The sequence below is a fragment of the Lathamus discolor genome, chromosome 6 (assembly GCF_037157495.1).
Source record: "Lathamus discolor isolate bLatDis1 chromosome 6, bLatDis1.hap1, whole genome shotgun sequence".
In the NCBI taxonomy this organism is placed as follows: domain Eukaryota; kingdom Metazoa; phylum Chordata; class Aves; order Psittaciformes; family Psittacidae; genus Lathamus; species Lathamus discolor.
This window is the reverse complement of record NC_088889.1, coordinates 68,470,114-68,492,996: the sequence shown is the minus strand read 5'-3', so window position 1 is coordinate 68,492,996 and position 22,883 is coordinate 68,470,114. Positions and strand designations below refer to the sequence as shown.

Sequence of the window (22,883 nt, the reverse complement as noted above, 5' to 3'; positions counted from 1 at the left end):
TTAACCTTGCTTTGTTTGAAGGGTGAAGGACTCATGATGAAGAGGGGAAGGAGGCTTTGATCTTGAGCACTTTCTTGTCTGGGAGGTGGTCTCCTTATGAAAAATGTATGGTTACCCTCTCAAAGATTTCTCTTTGATAACTTCATGCTGCCTCATCTCTTGTTTTCTACTTAATGCATGTTCCTTACATAATTATTCCTCTTCATAATTTGTTCTTAACTATCATGAAGTATTGTCATATTAGCAATATTAGTCTGTAGTTGATGTGGTGACTTGGTGGGGCCTCTAAGAAGAGACAGCTTATTTAGCTTTAGGTAGTTTGTTTCTCCAGATCAGCTGGTTATCTGACATTTGTTTACATTTCAGTTAGTACTTTTCTGTGCTTGGTGTTATCCTACACTATGTCCCCTAATACAGTCTCATTTATCTCATTTTTGCTTTCTATGCACTAGCCAGACATAAAGTTACAGTTACTTTTATTCTTCTTGCCCAGTTTTGCACTCTTATTAGTCACAAGAGGCTTGATGATTAGTGTCCTAGTCAGGGTAAGTCTATCCTTAAAGTTTTTCAATTAATTTACTCCCAACAGTAAGACAGCCCTGAGATGTATATAATTTTTTTTATTTAATGCTAGTTTTTTATCTTAATGTGTTGCCACAACAGGAAGAATTTCTTTTCTCTCAGTTCTAGGCTGCCTTTTATCATCCTTGATGCATTTCTATAGGAATTGAACAGGGTCATCTCTACCAGCATGAAAGTCAAGGCATGATTTCTCCTCTTTTCACCAAGGCCCTTCCAAGCTCAGGTCAACATATTTTGTGCTTGTTTTGTCAGATAGCACATTTCTCTGTTTTGTGATTTTACTCTGGGGACAGGTTATCATGTCCTTAATTTTGCTCATGCAGTTGGACAATAGGAACACTTCGAAGTCTTAGAACAATTTAAATTAAGTATTCTTAAAACAGAAATTGAATTAATTAATAAAAAGGCCATTGGGAAAGAGTTAAATGAATTTACGTTCAGGTCACAACTTCATTATGCTGTAGTTGTATTTTCTTTTGGAAGAGAAGAAACATGACATAGAATCACTGTATACTTCTGCTCAGCACAGGGGAGGAAAAGCCAAGACCTTATTGTTGATCTGGCAACAGAGGAGGGAACAAAAGAAGTCTAGATAAAAATATAGCGAGCAAAGCAGATTACTTATCCATAGTTCAGTGGTATTTTTCTTTATTTGTCATCTGTAAAGGAATATGTCCTTTGGACATAAGAATGATGCAAACAGAACAAAAAAGGTGGAAAACATTCTGTAGCAAGGCCTGCCAGTGTATATACAGAAGTCCAGGGCTCAGAAAGCACCTGAATCTCCAGTCAAAGCTGCATTTCGTCCATCTTCTTGATTTTGCTTTGTGCTCTAATTCACTGCTTCTTGCCTATTTTACCCTGGGTTTTTCCTGAGGTTTTTTTTTTTTTTTTTTGGTGGTGGTGTTCTGTTGTTTGGTTGTTTTTGTTGGTTGGTTGTTGGGGATTTTTTTGATTGTTTGTTTGGTTTGGTTTTGTTTTGATCTGCTTTTTGTAGAGTCTCCTTATTTTTGGTCTCTTTTTTAAACTCCCACAAAGACAAAAGAACCAAGATCACTTGGAGTTCAACAGCTTTTCATATTACAAGCTTTATAGCATGAATCATTTCTAGATCCTTTGTCATGCAGGGAGGCAAGGAGATTTTTAGCAGACAGCAGACCAGAGAGGAAAACTAAGGATATGATAGGGGTATTATGAAAGAGGTGCTGCAGTGGAAACTGCTTCAAATAATGTCATTGTTAAAGCAGTAATTCACAGACAGACGGCAGTAGGCAACTGTCCTAATTGAGTCTCTGTGTAGGATCTGCTCAAATCAGTCTTTATGGAGTTCCTGTTCCAAGAAATACATAAATGCCTCTCAGAGTCCTTTCAAGCAAATTGGAAAATGAATGAAATAAAACTTGAGATTCTGTTTTTCCTCTGTGCTTTCTGTTTATGCAAAGAGCGCACTAAATTATATAATGGTGCAATTCTGTGTTGCATCTCTGTGCAGTGATTTTAATTAGCTGTTCAAGTTACAGAGTAAATGAGGATGAGGCCCACTGACAAAATGGAGTTCCTATTCTTGAGAGGAAAGAAGTCTAGTTAGAGAATTCAAGATTGGCAGAAAGGTTAAAAAAAAAAAAGAATTTGTATTAAATTCCCTAAGAGTTAAATTTTAGGCCATTCAGTTGTAAAGTTAGTACAGATTTTGTGGAAGACTGCATCACTCATTTGTAGTGTATCTATGAGATGTATGCAGAGGACTATTTGTTATTCCAACTAAGAAGGACAAAGTAGCTTAAAATGTTTGCTTTTTGTGTATGTGGACTCTGAGTTTCTCACCCTCCAAAAAGGCAGATGGCTGTACTACTCTCTGAGTAAAGCTGCAGCTTTACCCTTTTTACCCTCTTCTAGCTGTGAGAAGGTAGGAATTAATTTTGTACAGTTATATAGGTAATTTTCATCTTTGGTAATTTCACACTAGGGAAATCATTAAAACTCCTGTTAATCAGGATTTTTCCATATTTTAACTTGATAATGAGAAAATCTGAGAAGAAGCTCTCTTTATTTAAACCAGGTTAGCAGAAGTAAGTTGGAAGAGCTCCAGCAGGTGTATTAAAGCAATGCATTTTGCCAGAATGAGGGGTATGACTCACAGGAGTTTTGGGCATCCTTTTTGAAAGCAGAGCAAGAAACGCCATCATAATGTGCATTACTTTTCATGCTTGTTCATTTTTTCCATTCAGACCAGTAAGCATCAAATAGAAATGTAAAATATCGTTATTAATATTGGGAAGGCAGTCCAAATCAGTTTTAAAATCTAGAAGGAAATACTAAAAGAGTTCTTTCAAGTGTCATTACAAAACACAGAATATCTGAGGGATATTCTGGGGAGAGAATGCATTGAAGACTTCTGAGTGGCTTCCAGAGCACAAAGGACCAGCCCAGTGCTGCTGCCAACTCTGCCAACCTGTGTATTCGTGGGTTTCATTGCAACAAATTTGAGTGTTTTTAAAAACACCATTGGTTCTTGTTTTGGGAGTCATGTGTAAGCAAGATTGGAGAACCTTAAGAAGTGGTGTCCCGTAAAGGGTTCTTACGCTTTAAATGTGCAGGAGAAGGTTTGATCACCGACTTTACAATAGTTAACCACCATGACTTGAGCTAATTAATTGCACATAGTTGCAGGTTAAGTTCCCTAGACTGACAGGAAAGCATTTCACAAACTGTAGAGAGGACTGTGCCAGCTGTGTGTCTTCATCTCACAGTTTAGTGCTCCACTAAAATTTCATCTCGTAGTGAAGCAGCATGTGCTACATATGTAGATCAGTGGGTTCCTAAAACCATCTTTATATCTAATTGTGAGGGAGGTGGGGAGCTGTGGGTTGGATGAGAACAGGGTGGAGAGATGTAAGAGCACCATCTTGGATGAAGGGGCAGGTGACTGGTAGAGAGGTTATGAGCTGTAGGGCAGCAATGAAAAGCAAGGCTGCGCCTCCCCTGATGTCAGGTTGGTACAGCACTTGACATGACAGATATTTTTAGTGTATAGCTGAAGAAAAACTTTCCATTCGGTGTCTCCACCCTTAGTTCTCTACAAATAGTGCAGGTTTGTCCAGCAGCATCAGTGACATGGAGGATTAGACTTCTAAACCCAGTTCAGACTATCTTAGGGTACGAGTACAGTGCAGCTCTTCATATTTGCACTGCATCTCAGGTGGATACCTTGCCAAAAAATGGATCAATCTCTCTGGCTGAATTCTGAAAAGGACATTTTTATTTTACTTAGATAAGTAAATACTCAGAGATGGCATCACTAAGAAGGAATGTCAAGATGTGTGTGGATTACTTGCAATGTAAACAGGAACAAAGATAGCATGGTTTGGTTTTTTTTTTCCACAAAATAGTGGAAGTGGACCTCAGTGGTTTCTCTCCAGTAAAAGTACAATGAAAGTGAAAAATACTCATTTCTAATTTAAAAAAGATCATAGTTAGAACTTGATGAAAATTGGATTTTTGAGAAATACACTTTCTGAAATGTTACAACTGTAAATGGATGACTGATGATACAGGAGTGGAATGCAGTTAGCATTCTGCTGAAAGTTGATTTAATCCCATAGAGAACTGTCATATTTCCATAACATGCTCACACTATTTGGTTGCCGTGTTAAAACGTGTCAGTCATTTGTTTCCAGAAGCAAAACAAGAGTGTGAGATATTACAGAGTAGCAGAATGAGATATTGCAGAACAGCATAGGTGTTGCAAGCCATTATTCATTCCAATGAATCTCAAAATCCCTTGCTCATGCCGTCGCACAGTCGTGCCCAGGACCCCAGGCAGCTTATGGATGTGTGCCTGTAGGGTGGCTGTGCTCTGCAGAGTCCTCTGCTGCTGGTTTTCCTGCCAACAGGATGATACTGGCCAGAGGACATTGCAGCACCCTGCAGGCCCACACACAGGAAAATAATGAGCACCCAGATCTCGTACAATTAAAATCAGGAGAGGGCCTCACCAGGCATTGATCAGAACTGGAAGCTAGGAAGCCTTTGCTAGTTTCCTTAGGCATAACAGCCTCAATTACTGATACTGATTTGCCTTGTCTTTGCTGTAAGATGAATAATTTGTCTCCTTGCATTTGTTTTTGTTCAGTACACATGGTATAATTTCATTCTGTATTGAGGAAATACCTAAGGGGTGTTGCATTTAATCTGAATGCAGGTGCAGCCAACTGTGCTATGTACATCTCCTCTCTTTGATATTAAAATAAGTACTGTTAAAAGTTCATCTTCATCAGCTTGTAGATGGTATTGTGTATTTAGACTTTATTTTTTATAATGGAAATGCTGAGGAATACTGGATAGCTCTTATTAAAAGTTGTTACTGTTAATACTTTAAAATAACATGGGCCATGTAGAAGTCAGTGGCGTAGGCTGGAGACCCAGCTCATCTGAGGAAGTAGAGCTTTGTGTCAAGTTTTACAATCTAGACTGAAAATCCAACTATCGCTCCGAATAGATTTTACAACAACTTAAAGCAGCAGCTACATTGTTTCTTCTCAAATAGCCTTTTATTTTAAAGCCTCCTTTGCATCATTGCTAACAACATTATGTTTTTCCCATGATGCCACTGGCAGGGCCTAAACAGCACTGAGACTACTTTACTCATCCCTGAACATCAAGTGGTAAGCAGTAAGCAATATTCATGCTTCCTTGCATGAATCTGTGTGGTGTCTTCTATTAAAGTCCCTCACCAAAAAACTTTCCAGTTTCAAGGATGCCATCCTTACAAAAAAGAAATCTTTTTTTTTCCTAGGTTATAAAAATGAATGTGGTTTTGGCATTTATTCCTAGTGATGGCTTAAATGATCAATTCCAGCAAATCAAAAGAATAATAGACAAAATCGGAAAGTTAAGATTGGTGGAGAAAACTGGAAAGTTTGCTTTGTTTATCATTGCTTTGGTTTGATGGGATGTAGGATATATTCTGACTCTGGTGTTATTAACAAATGTGGGATTCCTTTTTATTGGGATAACCTGGAGGGCTCTGTGAGTCAGCATGATGATACTTTCAAATGTTTGAAAGAGCAAGAAGCGAACACTGACAGCAGTTGAAACATGCGGCCTCTTTTTTTCCCGTTGCAGGCTCTAATATGGAAAGGCTCAAAATAGCCACTTCCTAAAATCTGCAGACAAAAGAATTGTGTTAATTGTCAAATATATCAGAAAACTTGAAATAACCTTTTTTTTTTTTTCATGGAGAGAAAAAAGACACAAATTCATTTAAGCTAACTGAAGAAGTACATGCTGAGGTGTATTAAAACTGTCTGCTTGCTTACATTGGGCTCTGGTGTCTTTACATTAACTCATGCGCTCTCTTAGTATCCTTTATATTTCCCTTTGTTGTATTCTTGTTTAATGTGTCCTTGCGTCTTTTTATCCAGAGAGGCTTTTTTCCTGCGCATTTAAATTTGAGTGCAAATACCTTGGTGTCTTAAACTGCTTTGAAATGCATGTTTTCAAGCTTTCAGATTTTCATGTGGTTCAAAATTGTGGTAAAAGTGTAAAAAGAAGCTTGCAAGTTTTAGCTACCAGAAATATGTGGGCTTTTGTGTTTCTTGGAGTGGGAGAGGTTTGCGTGCAGCTTTGTAGCCTGCATGAAGCATAACTGGAAATGGGGGATGTATGGTGTTGAGAGTGTGTCCACTTCCTTTCAAAGTGGATAAGCACTTGTGGATACCTCCAGGGAAGAATATTGAAGAGAACTTGATGCAAAGGGGATCTCTGGTGTAATGGGATCTGAGTTTATCGTGCATAAACCAGGAATGTGCCTTTTTCGGTTTCAGTGGAGTGCCTGTGTATCTGTATATGTTGTCTAAATGCATTTCCAGGAGCTTGTTACTTTGGGAAATAAACTGTATCAAAACAGTTACATATTAAGCGTAGTTGCACTTAAATCAACATGTGTTTCGTGTAGCCGTGAGCATGTTTAATTCAGGGAAAAGGGGGATTACATAGGTATTCTGTGTGAACTGAGGTGATAATGTTTAAGACATTGAATGTTTCCCACCCTTTCAATTAGGAGGTGTAGCTTATATTGTGATTCAGCTTTCAAGCCTTTATATTTTCATCTATTTATGTAGTTTAAAAATTTTCCTGCAGTGGATTGTTAATTCATAAATCAACTAACAGCATTGTTAATGTAGTCATTTTGGTTTATGACATGGTCTGTGATTAAAAACTAATTTGCCTGTATGATTATCAAAGGTATGCAGTAAATAAATATTTGGTTTGTGGACTGTATCTTGTAAGCAAGCAGAAGGTTGCAGATCTGTTTTATTTTTTCATTTCAGGCAGCTCTCTTGTCTATTAATGCAGGACTATGATAGTATAACTCCTAGATGTGCTGATGGGGATCATGTTAGTAACATCTCAGCATACCCATTAGTCATAGCCAGAGGTTTTACCCTGCTGTAACTCCAATGAAGCTAATGGATTGGGTTTCTCCACCTCAGATTAGTGTTGGGTACTACTTTGCTGCTTTAAACCACCTTCCCGCTCTGAGATACAAAAAGTGGAAGGGGAAGGCTGCTGATGTCTGAACCCGCAGACCCAGCTCTATGAAGCTGGATGCTTAGGAAACCTTGAAGTCTGCAGAATTAAGTTTGGGAATGGTGTTTCTGAATGTATGCCCCTGAGAAATTTGCAGTTTTCTGACTATTAATATGAAAAATGCTGGTTTAAGCCAAGTTCCTTTGTCTTTAAGTATAGACATGGAGAGGGCTAGGATGTTTAGTAGTAAGGTGTACTTGGTGGACACTCAGTTGTCTACAGGGAGAAAGCTGTGCTAAGTGGCCTGTAAGGACATAAATTTCCTGTTAGGTGGATTACAAGAAATATAGATCCTTCTGTGTCCTGTGAAAATATTCAGGATTCAATCATTCAGGTATAATCTGCAAAATATATTTGCTTTCAGGTGCTGTGGTACCTTTAAAGGTCAGCTGCCGTGTGCCTTGGTGGCTGAGCAAGGCTGTGGACGTGTCTGCCACAGTCTCTATCCCTCAGCTTCAATACAAAGTTGTTTCTCTGAAGCACTTTCTGTTAGTGTTTAGTGGTTGGTGCCACATCCAGCAGCTCTCTTTACCTTCTCCAGTTTGTGGTGACTGGCTTGTTTGCTTTGGCCCTGCAGATGCATGTGAGAGCCATCTGTGGGAGCCAAGTGGCCAGGGTCTGGGCATTGAGTAAAAACTCTAGCAGGGCAGGAGAGCTCTGATGGGTTTGGAAGTAGCGTGTGACCACCAGCCAGCATTTATGCACTTCACCCAGACCAGTTTGGTTAGGACTGAACATGGGGTGTTACAGCCTTGCTTCATCTTGAGCTGTGCTGTGTTTATTTCCGTAAGGACAACTTGGTCTTTCCTGTAACCTTTTTAAATTGGGATTTCCTACTGCACAGCTTTAGTTTTTGTCTGATGTGAGGATTGAAAGTCTAGGTACTTGGGAGGTTGTTTGTTGAACATGGTTCATTCAGCATTTGGACCTCCAGTGGATGTCTAGACAGAAGCTGATGATGATGGTGTAACTAGAAATATTAATATGCTATATATGTTACAATAAGTGTTCAAGGCCAGGTTGGACAGGGCTTGGAGCAACCTGGTCTAGTGGAAGGTGTCCCTGCCTGTGGGCAGGGGGTTGGAACTGGATGAGCTTTAAGGTCCTTTCCAACGCAAACCATTCTATGAATACAATTCCGTAAGTACACAGTAAGTTCACACTTCTGTAGCCCTGTGAAAATTAAATTTAGCTCTTCATGGTGGACCATTACAGTGTTTAGTTAGCACATGTGTCCACATACAAAGCCACTTAGTGCTTTTAGAGATAATGAGAGTATTAAAATTGGGAAGTTAGTACAGGAGAACAGGAGGGCAGTATTTGTTTCTGAACAAGTAGTTTTTGTGAACTTGCTTTGTAGATGATGGATTTATTCAACTTGCTGGAAGTGCTGGTAAATGCTGAACCCTTGCCGTAACACCATTTCACAGACCATACAGTGACTTGGATTGGAAGGGACCTCTGGAGGTCTCCTTGGCCGACCTCATACTCAGGGCAAGGCTGATTTCAAGCCTAGATCAGGTTGTTCAGTCAGGGCTTTGCTTGATCAAGCTGTGTGATCTCTGGGATAGAGATTACATGGTCTTTCAGGGCAACCTGTTGTACCTGTTCCCATTCAACCACACCCTCACATCCAGTAGGAATTTGCCTTGTTGCAACTTGTGGCTGTTGCCTCTTGAGTTTTCACCACATGCCTTGGGGCTCCATCTCTTCTGTAATCCTCATTGGGTATTATTCAGTTTTTCAGAATCTTCCAATTGCTGTCTTTGCTGTGCTGGGATGTTTTAATTTGGTTACTTGTGTTCCAGAAGGTGCACACCACAGAATATCTGCTCTGATGTTCCTTTAATAACTGCAGGCTGTTTAAGATCAATAAATTTAAATACAGTTCTGGAAAGAGCTGTTAAGAAACAAGATCACAGAATCAACCAGTTTGGAAAAGACCTTTAAGATCATCAAGTCTAACCATTCCTTCCCCCAGTACTGCCAAGGCCACCACTAAGCCATGTCACTGATGGCCTCATCGACACAGTTTGTGAACACTTCCAGGGACAGTGACTCCGCCACTGCCCTGGGTAGCCTGTTCCAATGCCCGAACACCCTCTCTGTGAAGAAATTGTTCCTAATATCCAGTCTAAACCTCCCCTGAGATGTGCCAATCCATAATCTTTTATGATTCACTCATGCAACCAATGCAGATTACTAAAATTGGGTATATTTTAAATTTCCAAGTGCACATGTATGCACAGAAGTGCCTGAGTATGCAAGACTGATCTTGTTCTGCTTGTGAAATCCAAATGCAGCAAAATGGAAAGGAGTACTTTATGGGTTTAGTAAGTAGGCTTGTCTCTATCCATGATGAATATCTGATGTACAGAAGGAGAGAAGTGATGAGTATTCCCCTTCTGAAAGTAGATCCAGAGATGACTACAGCATTTTCTTAAACTGATAGTCCTTTAATGACTGAGCGGGATTCTGATACATCTTAGGAAATGAGCAAAATTTGATGGCACTAAAGATAAATTATTACTGCAGTTGGATGGAATAATCTAATTACAGCTGTTCTACCCAAAGAAATTGGGACACTCCTTTGACAGGAGCTTTTCTGAAGTAGGTATTATTTATTGATTTATTTTTTCTTTGTGTATATGACTTTTATTAGTACACTGGGACAGTGTCTGTGCTCACACAATCTCTGTCTTTTTAAGTTAGTGGTTGGGGTGCTCTGGTTTTAGGCCAATTCCCAACATTGTAAATTGCTAGAAGGCACTTTGGGGTTTACCTGTTGTAATGCTGGATAATTACAGTACTGTCAAAGCTATGTTAATTTGATTAGATTAACACCTAAACAGTTGCAGTTTGCTTGTAGGCACAACTATGTTTAAAAAAAACCACCAACTGTAAAGACAAAATAGAATAGAAAAATGCTGTTTCATTTCCTTGACTGGATTTCATGATTTTTATGAGCCTCTTAGTCTTGCATGATTCTCTGCTGCTTATAGAAGCAAAAGCATTTTAAGCTAGCTGTCTGATGTCAGTCTTAAAAAATAGTCTGATTGACCTGCTGTAAATATATCTCAAGAAGGAAAATGACCAAAAAAAACCCCAGCAGAATTGCCAAAGAGGATTGCGGCACATTCAGGAAATAATCTTTTAGCATTTTTGTGTTACTTTGATTTGCATCACAGTGTTTTGAGCTGCCCAAAGGCTAGAATAGCTTCAGAAATTAGAGGTATTTTCCATATTGCATGGATGGACTGACTAGGCTACAACTGGTTTCAGCAGTTACCATGGTGTCTCATGAAGATGCTTAAAGTTGTACAAGAATGTGGAACAGTAGGGATTATTATTGGTGTTACTGTTATTGTCTATTGTCTGTTATTATTGTTGTTGTTGTTGTTACTAAATTTGTTCCTATTTGAAAATAAATGCATGTAGATAAAATTACTTGTAATTTTGGCAGTTCTGGAATTACACGATTGCCGTTCATCAGTTTCTGACCTACTGGGTCAAACCTAATACAAGTGTTACAGAAACATACATGCACTATTCATTAGGTAGTTCTTGTTTTGTTACCTTTGCATTACATACAAAGAAACTTTGTTGGGTTTGGGTTTGTTGGGGTTTTTTTGTTGTTTTTTTTTTTTTTTTTTTAATTTAAGTATCCCAGTGATGGCAATTAGCATTATAGGAGTCACTACTTTAAAACAGCCAAGTTTATTCCCAAAAAGGATGCCAGCACAGCTTAGCCCTTACTAAAAAAGATATTAATAGTCATAATGTTTGTGAGTGCTTGTGTTTTTCTACTAGTTGGAGGCTTTTCCTGACTTGGATTTCTTGCTAACTTTACTGAGGGTACGTTTTAAAAGCAGTTGGGTCGGTTCTTGGAGAGGAACAGTAGCCTTGCTAACTACTTGTTGGTTATTCCGACAGAGTGGAAGAAGATATAATCTGTTCCTGAAGCGACGTCTCAGGGTAAACCAGTGAGGAATGATACTGCAAGTGGCTTGGGTGGCTGGAGTAATGACATGCTTCACTGTGTGATACCTTTTGTTAACTGGGAGCAAAGTTCACCATTATAAATACTCTGTGCTTTCTCACAGGGCTTTTTCACATGCATCCTTTCATGTTTTAAGAGAGAAAAGACAGAGATACAACCCATTGAATTATTCTCGTCTTAGACAAATGCACTTTTGCTTATGGGTGTGGTTAAAAAACCCAACACCAGTCTTCCTTAGCATGGAGTTAAATTTAGACCAGAGTATTAGCTTCTATGGAGAGCACTTTGTATGAACTTTCAGTCTTGTAAACAATTTGGTAGAGCTGAATACTGATTGGATAATAAATAATACTACCTAATATTATGTTAACTTCCCTAGGAGAGAAAGATACTAGTCTTTTACCAGCTTAACATTAGTTGCTGTAGCTTAACTGGTGAAAGAGATGAATGTTATGATATTCTGGCATGCTGATAAATGAAAACATGATCTTTAATAGATCAATTAAAATACTAATTGCGCTGTTACTTTGACAGCTTTTATTAAGTTCATTTCTTTTTTTCCCAATAAAGTAAATACTCAGCTTTGAAGTGTTACCCCTGTATTTTGTGTGCTGTTTTCGTATGTGGTCATTGCTGGGACATATTTCTCTGTGGTGGTTGATTTGGTGGATCTTGTGATGTAGAAGAACATGCATGGAATTGACTTTTTGCTACCTGCTTTGAGTTGATAAACTCTGCCTTAGCTGGCTTTTGTGTAGAGTGGTGTTCCGGCTAACTGCAGGAAAAAGTAATCATGCTGTAAAATAGCACTTGTCTTGATAATTTATGGAAAGAAAATAAATGTTCACAAGGATGGCTACACTAACATACGTTCATTCTTCGCATACTAGTAGCTTACATGTAGTGTTTGTGGATATAAGCAGTCTGTGGTGAAATAATTACAACTGGATAAGCCCTTGTTAAAACTTGCCCAAGCGTGTATCTTCAGCTCTGAGGGAACTGAAGAATTAAGGCAATTTGGGGAAATTTCTTCGTCTTCTGTTATATTTTAGAACAACAGCAATGCTTGTTTTTTGTAATCAGATGCCTGTATCTTCTACAGATTGATAAAAGACATCAAAGCAAAGATTCCATTTTCTTCAGGGATGGTGTCAGGAGAATTGATTTTGTTCTCTCCTATGTGGATGATCTTAATAAGGAATGGGAAAAAAAGTTGGTAAGTATCTCTTTTTGATGTTCTTTTAATTCTCATCTGTTATAACCTGAATATCAATTGCTAAGCCTTTCAGATGATTACACTCAGCTGGAATAGGATTTAGCTAAAAATCTTATAGTTGTGTGAAAAGCCATTTCACATGCTGAAATTCCTGTGTAATTTCCTGTTGTGTGTCAGGACCCAATTTTACCCATTTCTGGGGCTTCATTTACAGAACTGATCACTCTCCATTATTAGGCTGGGCAATATATTATACAGTCAGTGCAAAGTAATACAAACTATTTTGCTTTCTCTATTTTACAGTCTTAAGAGTTAGGTGCGGCTTTGGTGAAATACCTGTGGACACTGTTAAACCTGGTTTCTTCTAAATAAGCAAAGCATTATCCAAATGAAATTCAACAATAACTTTTTTCCACCCATCCTTTGACTTCAGTTAGAGCAGAAATAAATTCCTAGATCCAAGAATTAAAGCAGTTTTCCTTTTAAGATTTGTTTTTATTTTTTAATATATATTCTGAATATATATAAATATATATATGTTATATATATATATATAAAAAACAAACATAGCGGCTCATCTTGAAGCTTTTCTCTGTGCTTGACTTGCTGTCTACATATGTGTATTCATTCACCTAGAGGAGTCTATAAAGTGGCTTTGATAAGAAACTTCCTATGTAACAGAGCACGAAGTACAAGCTTTCTCTAACCTGCCAGTTGATGATTATCCCTGGGCTTTTCAACAACACTCAGTAGGTCCAGCAGACTCAGTAAATGAGAGATTTGTTGCTTGTTCACACCAACTTTTGAGGTCTAACTGGACTAACATGTAAATTCAAGCTATCTAAAACATCCAGTGCTTTTCGATGCAGTCAGGACAAGGTTACATTTACAAACTGGTCTCTTCAAGAGATTTCTCTAAAGTTTTATCATTAAAAAAAAAATAAAAAAGGGGGAGTAAATGGGACAAAAAAACCCTTAAGTCTCATGTAATCTTATTATTCTGAAAGATAAAAATATCTGAATATAACTAATACCAAGGCATATGACAAAATCATGATCAAAACTACAGGTCTATGAAGTAAGGAATATTTCTTATCTATATCTTGTCGTAGTGAAATTTTTCATAATAAAAGAACTATCATTTCCTTTGAACAAAAAACATGAGATTAGGCTGCTTACTGGTTTCATTCCTTTATGAAGGAAATACTACTTTCATTAAGGACTGATGCTGTCTGTATTTGCATCCAGATATCAGAGAATCATAGAATCACAGAACAGTTTGGGTTGAAAGGGACCTTAAAGCTTACCCAGTTCCAACCCCCTGCCATGGGCAGGGACACCTTCCACTAGAGCAGGTTGCTCCAAGCCCTGTCTAGCCTGGCTTTGAACACTGCCAAGGGTGGGGCAGCCAGTGATCCAGTGTAGAACACCCCTGCATCTTACTTTTTTTACCTTAAAAAAGTGACAGTCTGTCATCCTCTGTGGTGCTTTTCCCAGTTTAAGCATCCCACAGTTTTGCTCATCTATCAATGTGCAGGGGACTTGTCTGGGAGAACAGGGAGAACATTCTAGCTACAGCACAGTAGGTTTATATAAAGACATATTTTTCCAAACGCACACTGACTCTGTTCAAGTGTAATCCTAGCTAAATTGTTTTTTCTCCCATAAAGCAAAATGCATTTAAAAAAGAAGGGGAATGAGACGACTCAAGTGTAGAGAGAAGAAAGATACCCATACAAAATATGTGAAAGCAACTCTTAAAATAAACTTTTCCATTAGTCATATTCACATAGCAGGAGGGGAGAAATGGAGACTATTTAGGTAATGTTTCAAGTGGGAAGGAAAAAGAGCCAGATGCTCAGTCCAGTCACTTGCTCATATTGTGTGCAGCAATTTCCTCTCATTGCTTTAAGGGTCATTAGGGGGTAGCAGAAATTTTTGCCAGACCAGAGGCCATATAAATGTGAGTCATTATTGACTGAAGAATTCACGCAGGAAAGAACCCAAGAGTTAGTAGCCAATATTGGAGTTCCTCTTTGAGGTAAAAATACACTTAGGTAGGAAGAAATATCTGTCTTGTAAAAGGCTAGAATGTCTGCATCAAGTGTTGCGAATTTTAATTCTGTATGTCTGTTACTCACTGAAGAGTTTGTGGCTCCATGGGGAAGAAGGTGTTTGGTGTGTGGCACTGTAAGCTAGCTCTGTGGTCACAGAACCAACAGACATGAAGATAGCAGTGTTACAGCGCACCACTTTTTACACAGTTCCTGGGGAATCTGCTAAGAAAATGAAGTCCATATTTCTGTCCAGCATAGACCTTTGCACAATGAATATGCCCATAACTTAGCTCGGACTTCTTAGTGTGGGAATACTATGCCATTGTCTTTATGGGAATATAATTTAAATATTAATGCTCTGCAGCCTTTGGAATTTGTCTGACAATACTGTACTTGCTATTGCACAGTCATTGCAGGGAAGAATGTGTCTTCTTTTACTGTAGTACAATGACACAGCAAAATGGAACAGCTAAGAATAGAAATATTATTTCTCTTTCTATGAACATTTTTGACAAGGGGTTTTGTTTCCTTGTCTAAAGAAAACAGCTTTATTTTGCCTTTCTAAGGAAAAGATGAATAAATTCTTTGTGTTTCAACATAAGATGTAAGAGGCAGCATGTTCATCTTCTCCCTTAGCTACATGCACAACAGATGCGTTAACTTAATTGATATTTCCCAGAAACTTTCCAGCTTAAACTGTTTTGAGCCTGCCTTATGTAAGCTACATGACTAAATCCTAACCACAGAGTCTCTGTAAGAAAAAATTAGGAGGACGTTGTGAGACAATACTTGGTATTTTTCCTCAGAGCCTCCAGCAGATGAGTGGAATATTTCGCCTGCATATGATGGAAAAATAAATACAGCTTTAAAAAATATCTAACAAATTATTTATGTATTACCAGGACATGATTTTTTTTTTTTGTCCATAAGTGTATTTCTTCACAAGAAAATCCATAGCATTAGGTGGAAGGTATTTCTGTCCATGTCAGGAAGTTTGGGGCTATTCTATGATTCTCTGATTAGGACTCTGGGAAGTCTGTGCAAAGTGACTTGTTCTGATGTTAACTGGAAGCTAAGTCTAGCCCCAGTGGGGCTTGGGGATACAGAAAGACATTTTATCTAGTCTCCTCCCAGTTGTCATCACCTTAGACAGAAAAATCTGCTTTCTTAACAGCCATAAGATAGCTGTGTACTATCTTACTTAGGGAGCCAGGGGCAGTAAAAAGGCTGTGTTCCCAGGTCTGCAGGAGCAGATGAAAACTGGGCTTGGTCCAAAGCAAGTACCTCTCTGTGCTGCTTTAATGATCATGTTTGGCATCTCCCAAGCTTTAGAGGGCATGCAGAGCACCCTCTCAAGCTATGAGACAAGGGGACTTTCCTAACAGTCTCCATCTCTCTCAAAATGTTCTTGCCTGGTGGCTGGTGGGCAGCCTGAGCTAAACCTGAGCCCCTCTGTGCTAGTCTTGTGGAGTGGATTGGGTTTACTCAGGGCACAGCCAGGGGCAGGGTTCTCGTGCATGTTATAGCAGCCTGGGATTGTTCCTGAAAGCTGTGTTTGTTTCCCAATATCCTACATGTGACTGCAGTTAGAATCAGCCCCAGCATCCTGAGACTTTTGTAAACTTGGTGCTCCCTGCCTAGGGAGGAAAAGGACTTTGATTAAGGAATAGTACGTCATAATCTTTAAAATTATTTTATTATTCTGTTTATTGATTGTTGTTGCTAGCAGTAACAGCATTGTTATCAAGAAGCAGGTTTATAACAGTTGTGAATCTTCCTTTGGTACCTAATCATGCAGAGTTGCATCTGCATGGAGCATGAGAGTGCTGCTGGACTTTGGATCTGGCTTTCTTAATCTTACCAGGATGGCTCATTACAGCAAAGCATGCATTAGATGGTAAAGTTACTCGGTATGAGTATGTGGGATATCCACGGTGGTGTTGGGAGAGGTGAATGATCTATCAGCCTCTCTTCGATATAGGTCACAGAACTCTCAGGAGATGTGGTTTCAGTATTTTACAGATGCTTTGGAGAGGTTTAAGGAATGTATTTAAACAAGGTGTGAGTTATTAGCCCACTGTTACTGGGCTAATAACATGATTTAATTAAGTTGTTTCTGTTTCCTCTGTGACTGCACAATGGTGTCTATAGTAGTGTCACAAATAGATGCGCCAGGTCTAGCTTTTTGGGTTTGGGACAGTAAGCTTAAAATTCTTATACATGCATATTAAAACAGCACAGGTCCAAGTGGATATTTTGTCCACTTTAGAATCATAGAATCATAGAATAGTTAGGGTTGGAAAGGACCTTAAGAGCATCTAGTTCCAACCCCACTGCCGTGGGCAGGGACACCTCAGACTAAACCATCTCACCCAAGGCTTCGTTCAACCTGGCCTTGAACATCACCAGAGGTGGAGCATTCACAGCTTCCCTGGGCAACCCATTCCAGTGCCTCACCACCCTTACAGTAAAGAACTTCTTCCTTATATCCAATCTGAACTTCCCCTGTTTTAAGTTTTAACCCGTTACTCCTTGTTGTATCACTACAGTCCCTGATGAAGAGTCCCTCCCCAGCATCCCTATAGTCCCATTCAGATACTGGAAGGCTGCTATGAAGTCTCCACGCAGCCTTCTCTTCTCCAGGCTGAACAGCCCCAACTTCCTCAGCCTGTCTTCATACGGGAAGTGCTCCAGTCCCCTGATCAAACTCATGGCCTTCCTCTGGACTTGTTCCAACAGTTCCATGTCCTCTTTATGTTGAGGACACCAGAACTGCACACAGTACTCCAAGTGAGGTCTCCGAAGAGCAGAGTAGAGGGGCAGGATCACCTTTGACCTGCTGGTCACGCTCCTTTTGATGCAGCCCAGGATACAGTTGGCTTTCTGGGCTGCAAGTGCACACTGCAGCCAGCTCATGTTCATTTTCTCATCAGCCAGCACCTCCAAGTCCTTCTCTGCAGGGCTGCTCTGAATCTCTTCTTTGCCCAACCTGCAGCTGTGCCTGGGATTGCTCCAACCCAGGTGTAGGACCTTGCACTTGTCATGGTTGAACTTCATAAGGTTGGCATCAGCCCACCTCACAAGTGTGTCAAGGTCCCTCTGGATGGCATCCCTTCCCTCCAGCATATCAACCGAACCACACAGCTTGGTGTCATCAGCAAACTTGCTGAGGGCGCACTCAGTCCCACTGTCCATGTCACCGACAAAGATGTCGAGCAAGACTGGTCCCAGTACCAGTTCCTGAGGGACACCACTCGTTACTGGTCTCCATCCAGACGCTGAGCCATTGACCACAACTCTTTGCATGCGGCCATCCAGTCAGTTCTTTATCCACCGAGTGGTCCATCTATCAAATTGATGTCTCTCCCATTCAGAGACATTTTAAGCCTCTGATGGTGATATGAAGAAATTAAGTATTTGGCAGGAAAAAGGGGAGCATCAGGGTTTTTTTTTGCAGCAGATTGATTTCCTTTTAAAGACAGTTCTGGAAAGAACTGGATGGTTCTGGATGGAACTGGAAAGACCAGTACATTAACAGAGGTTTCAGAGAAGGTGGCTTATTGTAAGAGAGCAAGTTGGTAAAAGAGCATCATTTATATTAAGAGAGCTGTGATTTATCACACTAAGTGTCTAATAAGGAAAAGTAAGATGGGGCCTGGCCCTTGGGCTCTGCCTGTGGTTCAGCTTCCGAGCTGAAGGAGGAGCTGGCTATGGTCTCCAGGGGCTGAGAACCCCCTGAGATGGGTCTCTTGGCTTTCCTCCAGTATTTGCTGTGGAAAGAACGCATGACAGCATGCTCTGATTGGAGAAAATGTAATCCAGAATAGCACGGAGTTTTGGGTACCAGGCTTGAATGTCAGCCCGTATATATTCCCTGTCAAATGGAATCATAAGTCACATAGTTTTGGCTATATTGTTCTCTATTAGATCAGCATGTCAGCAAATGTGTTCTCTGGTGTGGTGTATACATAGGTGCAGGCAGGCTTTTGGGGATATATTAAAAAATAGTGAATGGAATTGCATTTGCTCCCAGCATGTGCTAGAACTCAGGTATTATATTTGCAAATTTATCTAGGTCAGTGTTTAATATCTGGTAATATTTTGCAAAATTACATGTGACAGGTAAAAATGTGAGGCCACGAACACAAGAAAACACATCAATGCATCTTGAGACAGATTTGAGGTCCCTTAAAGCTGTTCTTCAGTCCATATTAATTTATCTGAGCAGTTCATGCAAATAGGGCAGCTTGCTCCTCACGGACACACAGGAAATTGACTGAAATGCATGGTAGTTTGTGGTTTTTGAAGTGTGTTTGAAAAATGTCATTTAAGGCCTTTCAATGAAGAAAACATCACACAGCATTGCAAGTTTTAGCTAGAAAGAAATTGGGAGTTAGCTAGTGCATTCTAGAGGGGCTGGGGCTCAATAGTTAGCATAGCTTGTCGTTATTCTGGCAGCTCTTCAGCAAATTTTATAGAATTAAAAGGAAATTAATTCAGTCTCCCAAGAGGAGCAACAGTTCTATAGGGAAGGGGGAGAAGCAAATGTTCTTAGGTAAAAACACCACCTTGGAATTACTGGCAATATGCAGAGTTCAAGAAGAGTCTCAGACTGGCAGAGGTCCCACAGCCATCATGCTCTGCCATGGGCAGGTTTATTTATCTCTCCCTGAACTCTATGATGCCTTTATGCAAGCTAAGCATACGTAAGCTTACACGTGATGTTTTGTTAGTCTTATCTAGTTCCGCAGTTATGTTGTTTGTGGAGCACTCTGAATTGTCTGTAATCTGTATCTGAACATCTGTATCAGGCATGACTGGTTATTAAACTGGTAAATAGATGGCCTTGTAAAGGATCAGCCTTCCATGTGCTTCTAGAGTTTTTCTTTTCATCTAGTTTTAACATTGTCTTCGAAATAGAGCTAAACTTGAGCAATAACACGACACCACCCTCCCAAAGAATTAGAAATGCTCAAGACCATGACTTCATTTACTTCTCTGGTTAATAAGATTGCAGTTTATGAGCCTATTCCTAACAAGCTGGTTTCTTTTGCTAGTCAATGCAGTTCCTGATATGGTGCAATCACTAGTTTGGCCTTGGGTCAGAAGTGGCCCTGTATGCATCAGATGGGTTTTGTATGTTGGTCTGCTTTCCTTTACAAAGGTTACATAGCATTAAGGGCTTGTCAGTTAGGAGTGAAACTCGGTGGGGTTACTGATAAGTGATCAGTTAGCTGCTAACTTCATCATTTAATAAAGTGTGTTTATTTCTCTTCAGGAAAGAAGAAAAGAATTTGAGAGCAATCTGCAAAAGGCTGGTCTGGAATTAGAAACAGAAGACAAGAAGGTAAAGAAAAAAAAAAGTGTATGTGTGGAGATGTGAAATTAGGACCAAGGAAATAGACCTGCAAATTTGTAATGAACATAAACCACTTTCTTTCTTTGAGAAAAATAATCAAGAATCCTTAATGCTAATGCTGCCTATATTTGCATCCAAATATCATAGAATCCCAGACTGGTTTTGGTTGGAAGGGACCTTAAAACTCATCCAGTTCCAACCCCCTGCCACAGTCAGGGACACCTTCCACTAGACCAGGTTGCTCCAAGCCCTGTCCAACCTGGCCTTGAACACTGCCAAGGATGGGGCAGCCACAGCTTCTCTGGACAACCTGTGCCAGTGCCTCACCACCCTCACAGGGAAGAACTTCTGCCTATGAGCTCATCTCAGTCTCCCCTCTGTCAAGTTAAAGCCATTCCCCTTGTTCTGTCCCTACAGGCCCTTGTCAAAAGCCCCCCTCAGATTTGTTGTCGGCTCTTTACTTGTTACAAATACTTACTGTAAAGTATTCTAATGGATTTCAGTTAAATGTGACTAATTTAGGTGAATTCATGTGTTTATTTGAACTGTTCCTATCAATTCATGAGGAAGTGATGGCTTTTGGTTTCATAACAAAAAGAAAGCAGTTGCAAACTAGCTGTGACTTAATTTAAACCTATGTAAATAGGAAGTGTGCTCACAGCTAGATCTAATCCCACGTAACAACATGTTTGGAGGTCAGAAAAGGAATTACTGTGTGCCCACTGGATGTTATAATTATGAGGAAGGACCCCAGTGTAACAACTTGAGCGCGTTTTATTGGTGTTACTAGTTTGTTTAATACCTGGAGAACCCAGGATGCTGACATCAAGCAGCACACCTTTTAGGCTGCCTGACTGAGTGGTGCAAATATCCCTTGATGAAGGTTGGACTCCAACATGTGTAGGTTGGGATTCATTGAGCAACATTGCAGAATACCTTCTGATTGCCATTTTCTTCTGTGTACACAGCATAACACTAGTAGTACTAATAATACACTGTTGGGTGAGGCCTGTGGTAAAATTCTTCCTTTATAGTGTGAGGCTGTAATAGATCTTAGCTCTGGTTGGTAACCCCTTTTGGCAAAGGGTTTTGTGTGTTCTGCTCCAGTGTATGGCAACTGGCCCTCCAGGAGAGAGGACCTCTCTCACTGCTGGATGCATGGGATGCCCTGCACAGCAAATCTCTGCATTTCCAATGCACTCCAAGTGGGATCAGAATTTGCAGGCCTCAGTGTACAAGATTAGTGTAGTTTGAAAAGCCTTTGTGTGCTTTTAGTAATGCAAGGATTATCTTTATGAACAAATAATCACTCAGATAAACTTATCAGTTAAATATTTATCAAAACAGTCCCAATTTTCCCTTTCCCCCTCGCCCCCATTTTTTTAGAGCTCTCAAAAATATGTAAAAGGCAATAAATTTTGTGTAACAACTGTTCTCCTGAATCTTGCAATAAACCCAGTTTAGTCAGATGTCTGATTTAACTTCCCTGGGGCAGGAATCTGAAGATGGCAAGATTTATTTTGTGAAGATCCATGCCCCGTGGGAGGTTCTGATCACATATGCAGAAGTGCTGAACATCAAAGTTCCCATCAAGGAAAATGACATTCCCTCAATGGTGGAGAATCCTCTGGACTGCATGCTTGCACCACTCAGGCTTCCTGAGAAGGTGATGCACCCTGAACCGGATTATTTCACAGCACCATTCAGCAAGGATAAGCAGGAGCTGTACCTCATTAACGACGAGAACACTTTTTTTTCGCCATCCATGAGAAACAGAATAGTACGTATAGGATTTGCTTATTTCTGTTTACATTTAGATTTGCATGGTCCTGTTGCAGTATTCATAGTATCCCAGACGGGTTTGGGTTGGAAAGGGACCTTAAAACCTCGTACAGTTCCAGCCCCCTGCCATGGGCAGGGACACCTTCCACTAGACCAGGTTGCTTCAAGCCTTGTCCAACCTGGCCTTGAATACTGCCAGGGATGGGGCAACCTAGGAAAGAGTATATAAACTGGATATCCGTGGATAAATATGAGGAAGCCTTGGTGCCTGTGCATCGTAGAAATTGGGAATAGTATTTGTTGGAATGGATCTTGTAGATACCTGCAAGGCAAGTGTGCCCTCAGTGGTCTTGTATGGGGTAGGGCCTTCTCAAGAAACACTTCTTACCTTTGTATGTTGTTCCTGCAGGTTATAGAGAGTGCACAACCATTACAGGTTTCTTTTATATGGCCTTAAAGCAGGAAAGGTCTGAAATACTTGTGTTTGAATCTAAGGTGAATTACATCCTTACACGTTGCCCATATGGAACAGAAGAAGGCAAGAAGAAATTTGGAATTAAGAGACTACTAAACAATGGCACCTACTCAGCTGCGTATCCTCTTCATGATGTAAGTATTACAGCTTTCTGCTTCCTTGAGCATTTCCCAGTGTTTTTACTTTCACCTACAGTGACATTTGCTTTTTCCAGCAAAAATGAAAATGTACCTTTCATTTGTCCCTGTAATTAATTCTGTTTCCTAACACACAAGTCCTATCTGCCAGCCCTACTATTAGCCTTTCATGTGCTTGCAATGTTTCTTCCTATGGATGAGTTTCTAGTATATACTCATGTGTCAGTCACATAATTTGAGACACTTATTCTGTACTATATTCCTGTGGCATCTATGCTACAGATGATTAAATAGTACATTAGAAAAATTACCACAAGGAATGGCTATCTGTTGTAGATACAAGCACACACTGGAGTTGCACACTAGTGCAGGTTGGTGTTTAGTTTTGCTGTAGGGACGCGTGGATTTAGCCCTGAAATCCCTTGGAAAAGTCACGACAGATATGGGCTGCTGTAGTCTATGTTAGGAGTCTTTTCAATTTCTTTTTCTTCTTTCAAAATGTTGTGTTGATTAAATCTTAAATTCTCCTTGGTTTTAAGTTCAGATTTGTCAAAATGCTTTAGGGAACTTAAGTTGCTTATTTATATCTCTAAATTCTGACACAAGATACTTTTAAGTACTTTATGTGGATTTATGCTTTTAAATGTTTCTAAATATTTTTTCCTCCTTTAGAATATGAAAAGC

At 39.8% G+C, this 22,883-nt stretch overlaps 1 protein-coding gene across 5 annotated transcripts in view; it reads left to right on the top strand.

Moving 5' to 3' along the window:
* The window catches only part of ANO5 (anoctamin 5), a 65,348-nt gene that overhangs the window by 17,219 nt on the left and 25,246 nt on the right, over window positions 1–22,883 (top strand). For 2 of the 5 annotated variants that reach the window (XM_065683400.1, XM_065683399.1), the window contains 5 exons: window positions 5,199–5,246; window positions 12,276–12,389; window positions 19,725–19,793; window positions 21,301–21,585; window positions 22,083–22,196. In XM_065683400.1, the coding sequence (XP_065539472.1) occupies window positions 5,199–5,246; window positions 12,276–12,389; window positions 19,725–19,793; window positions 21,301–21,585; window positions 22,083–22,196 (630 nt within the window). Of the gene's footprint in view, window positions 1–5,198; window positions 5,247–11,106; window positions 11,149–12,275; window positions 12,390–19,724; window positions 19,794–21,300; window positions 21,586–22,082; window positions 22,197–22,883 lie in introns of all 5 variants that reach the window. The other 3 variants (XM_065683402.1, XM_065683401.1, XM_065683403.1) reach the window with 2 other exon arrangements.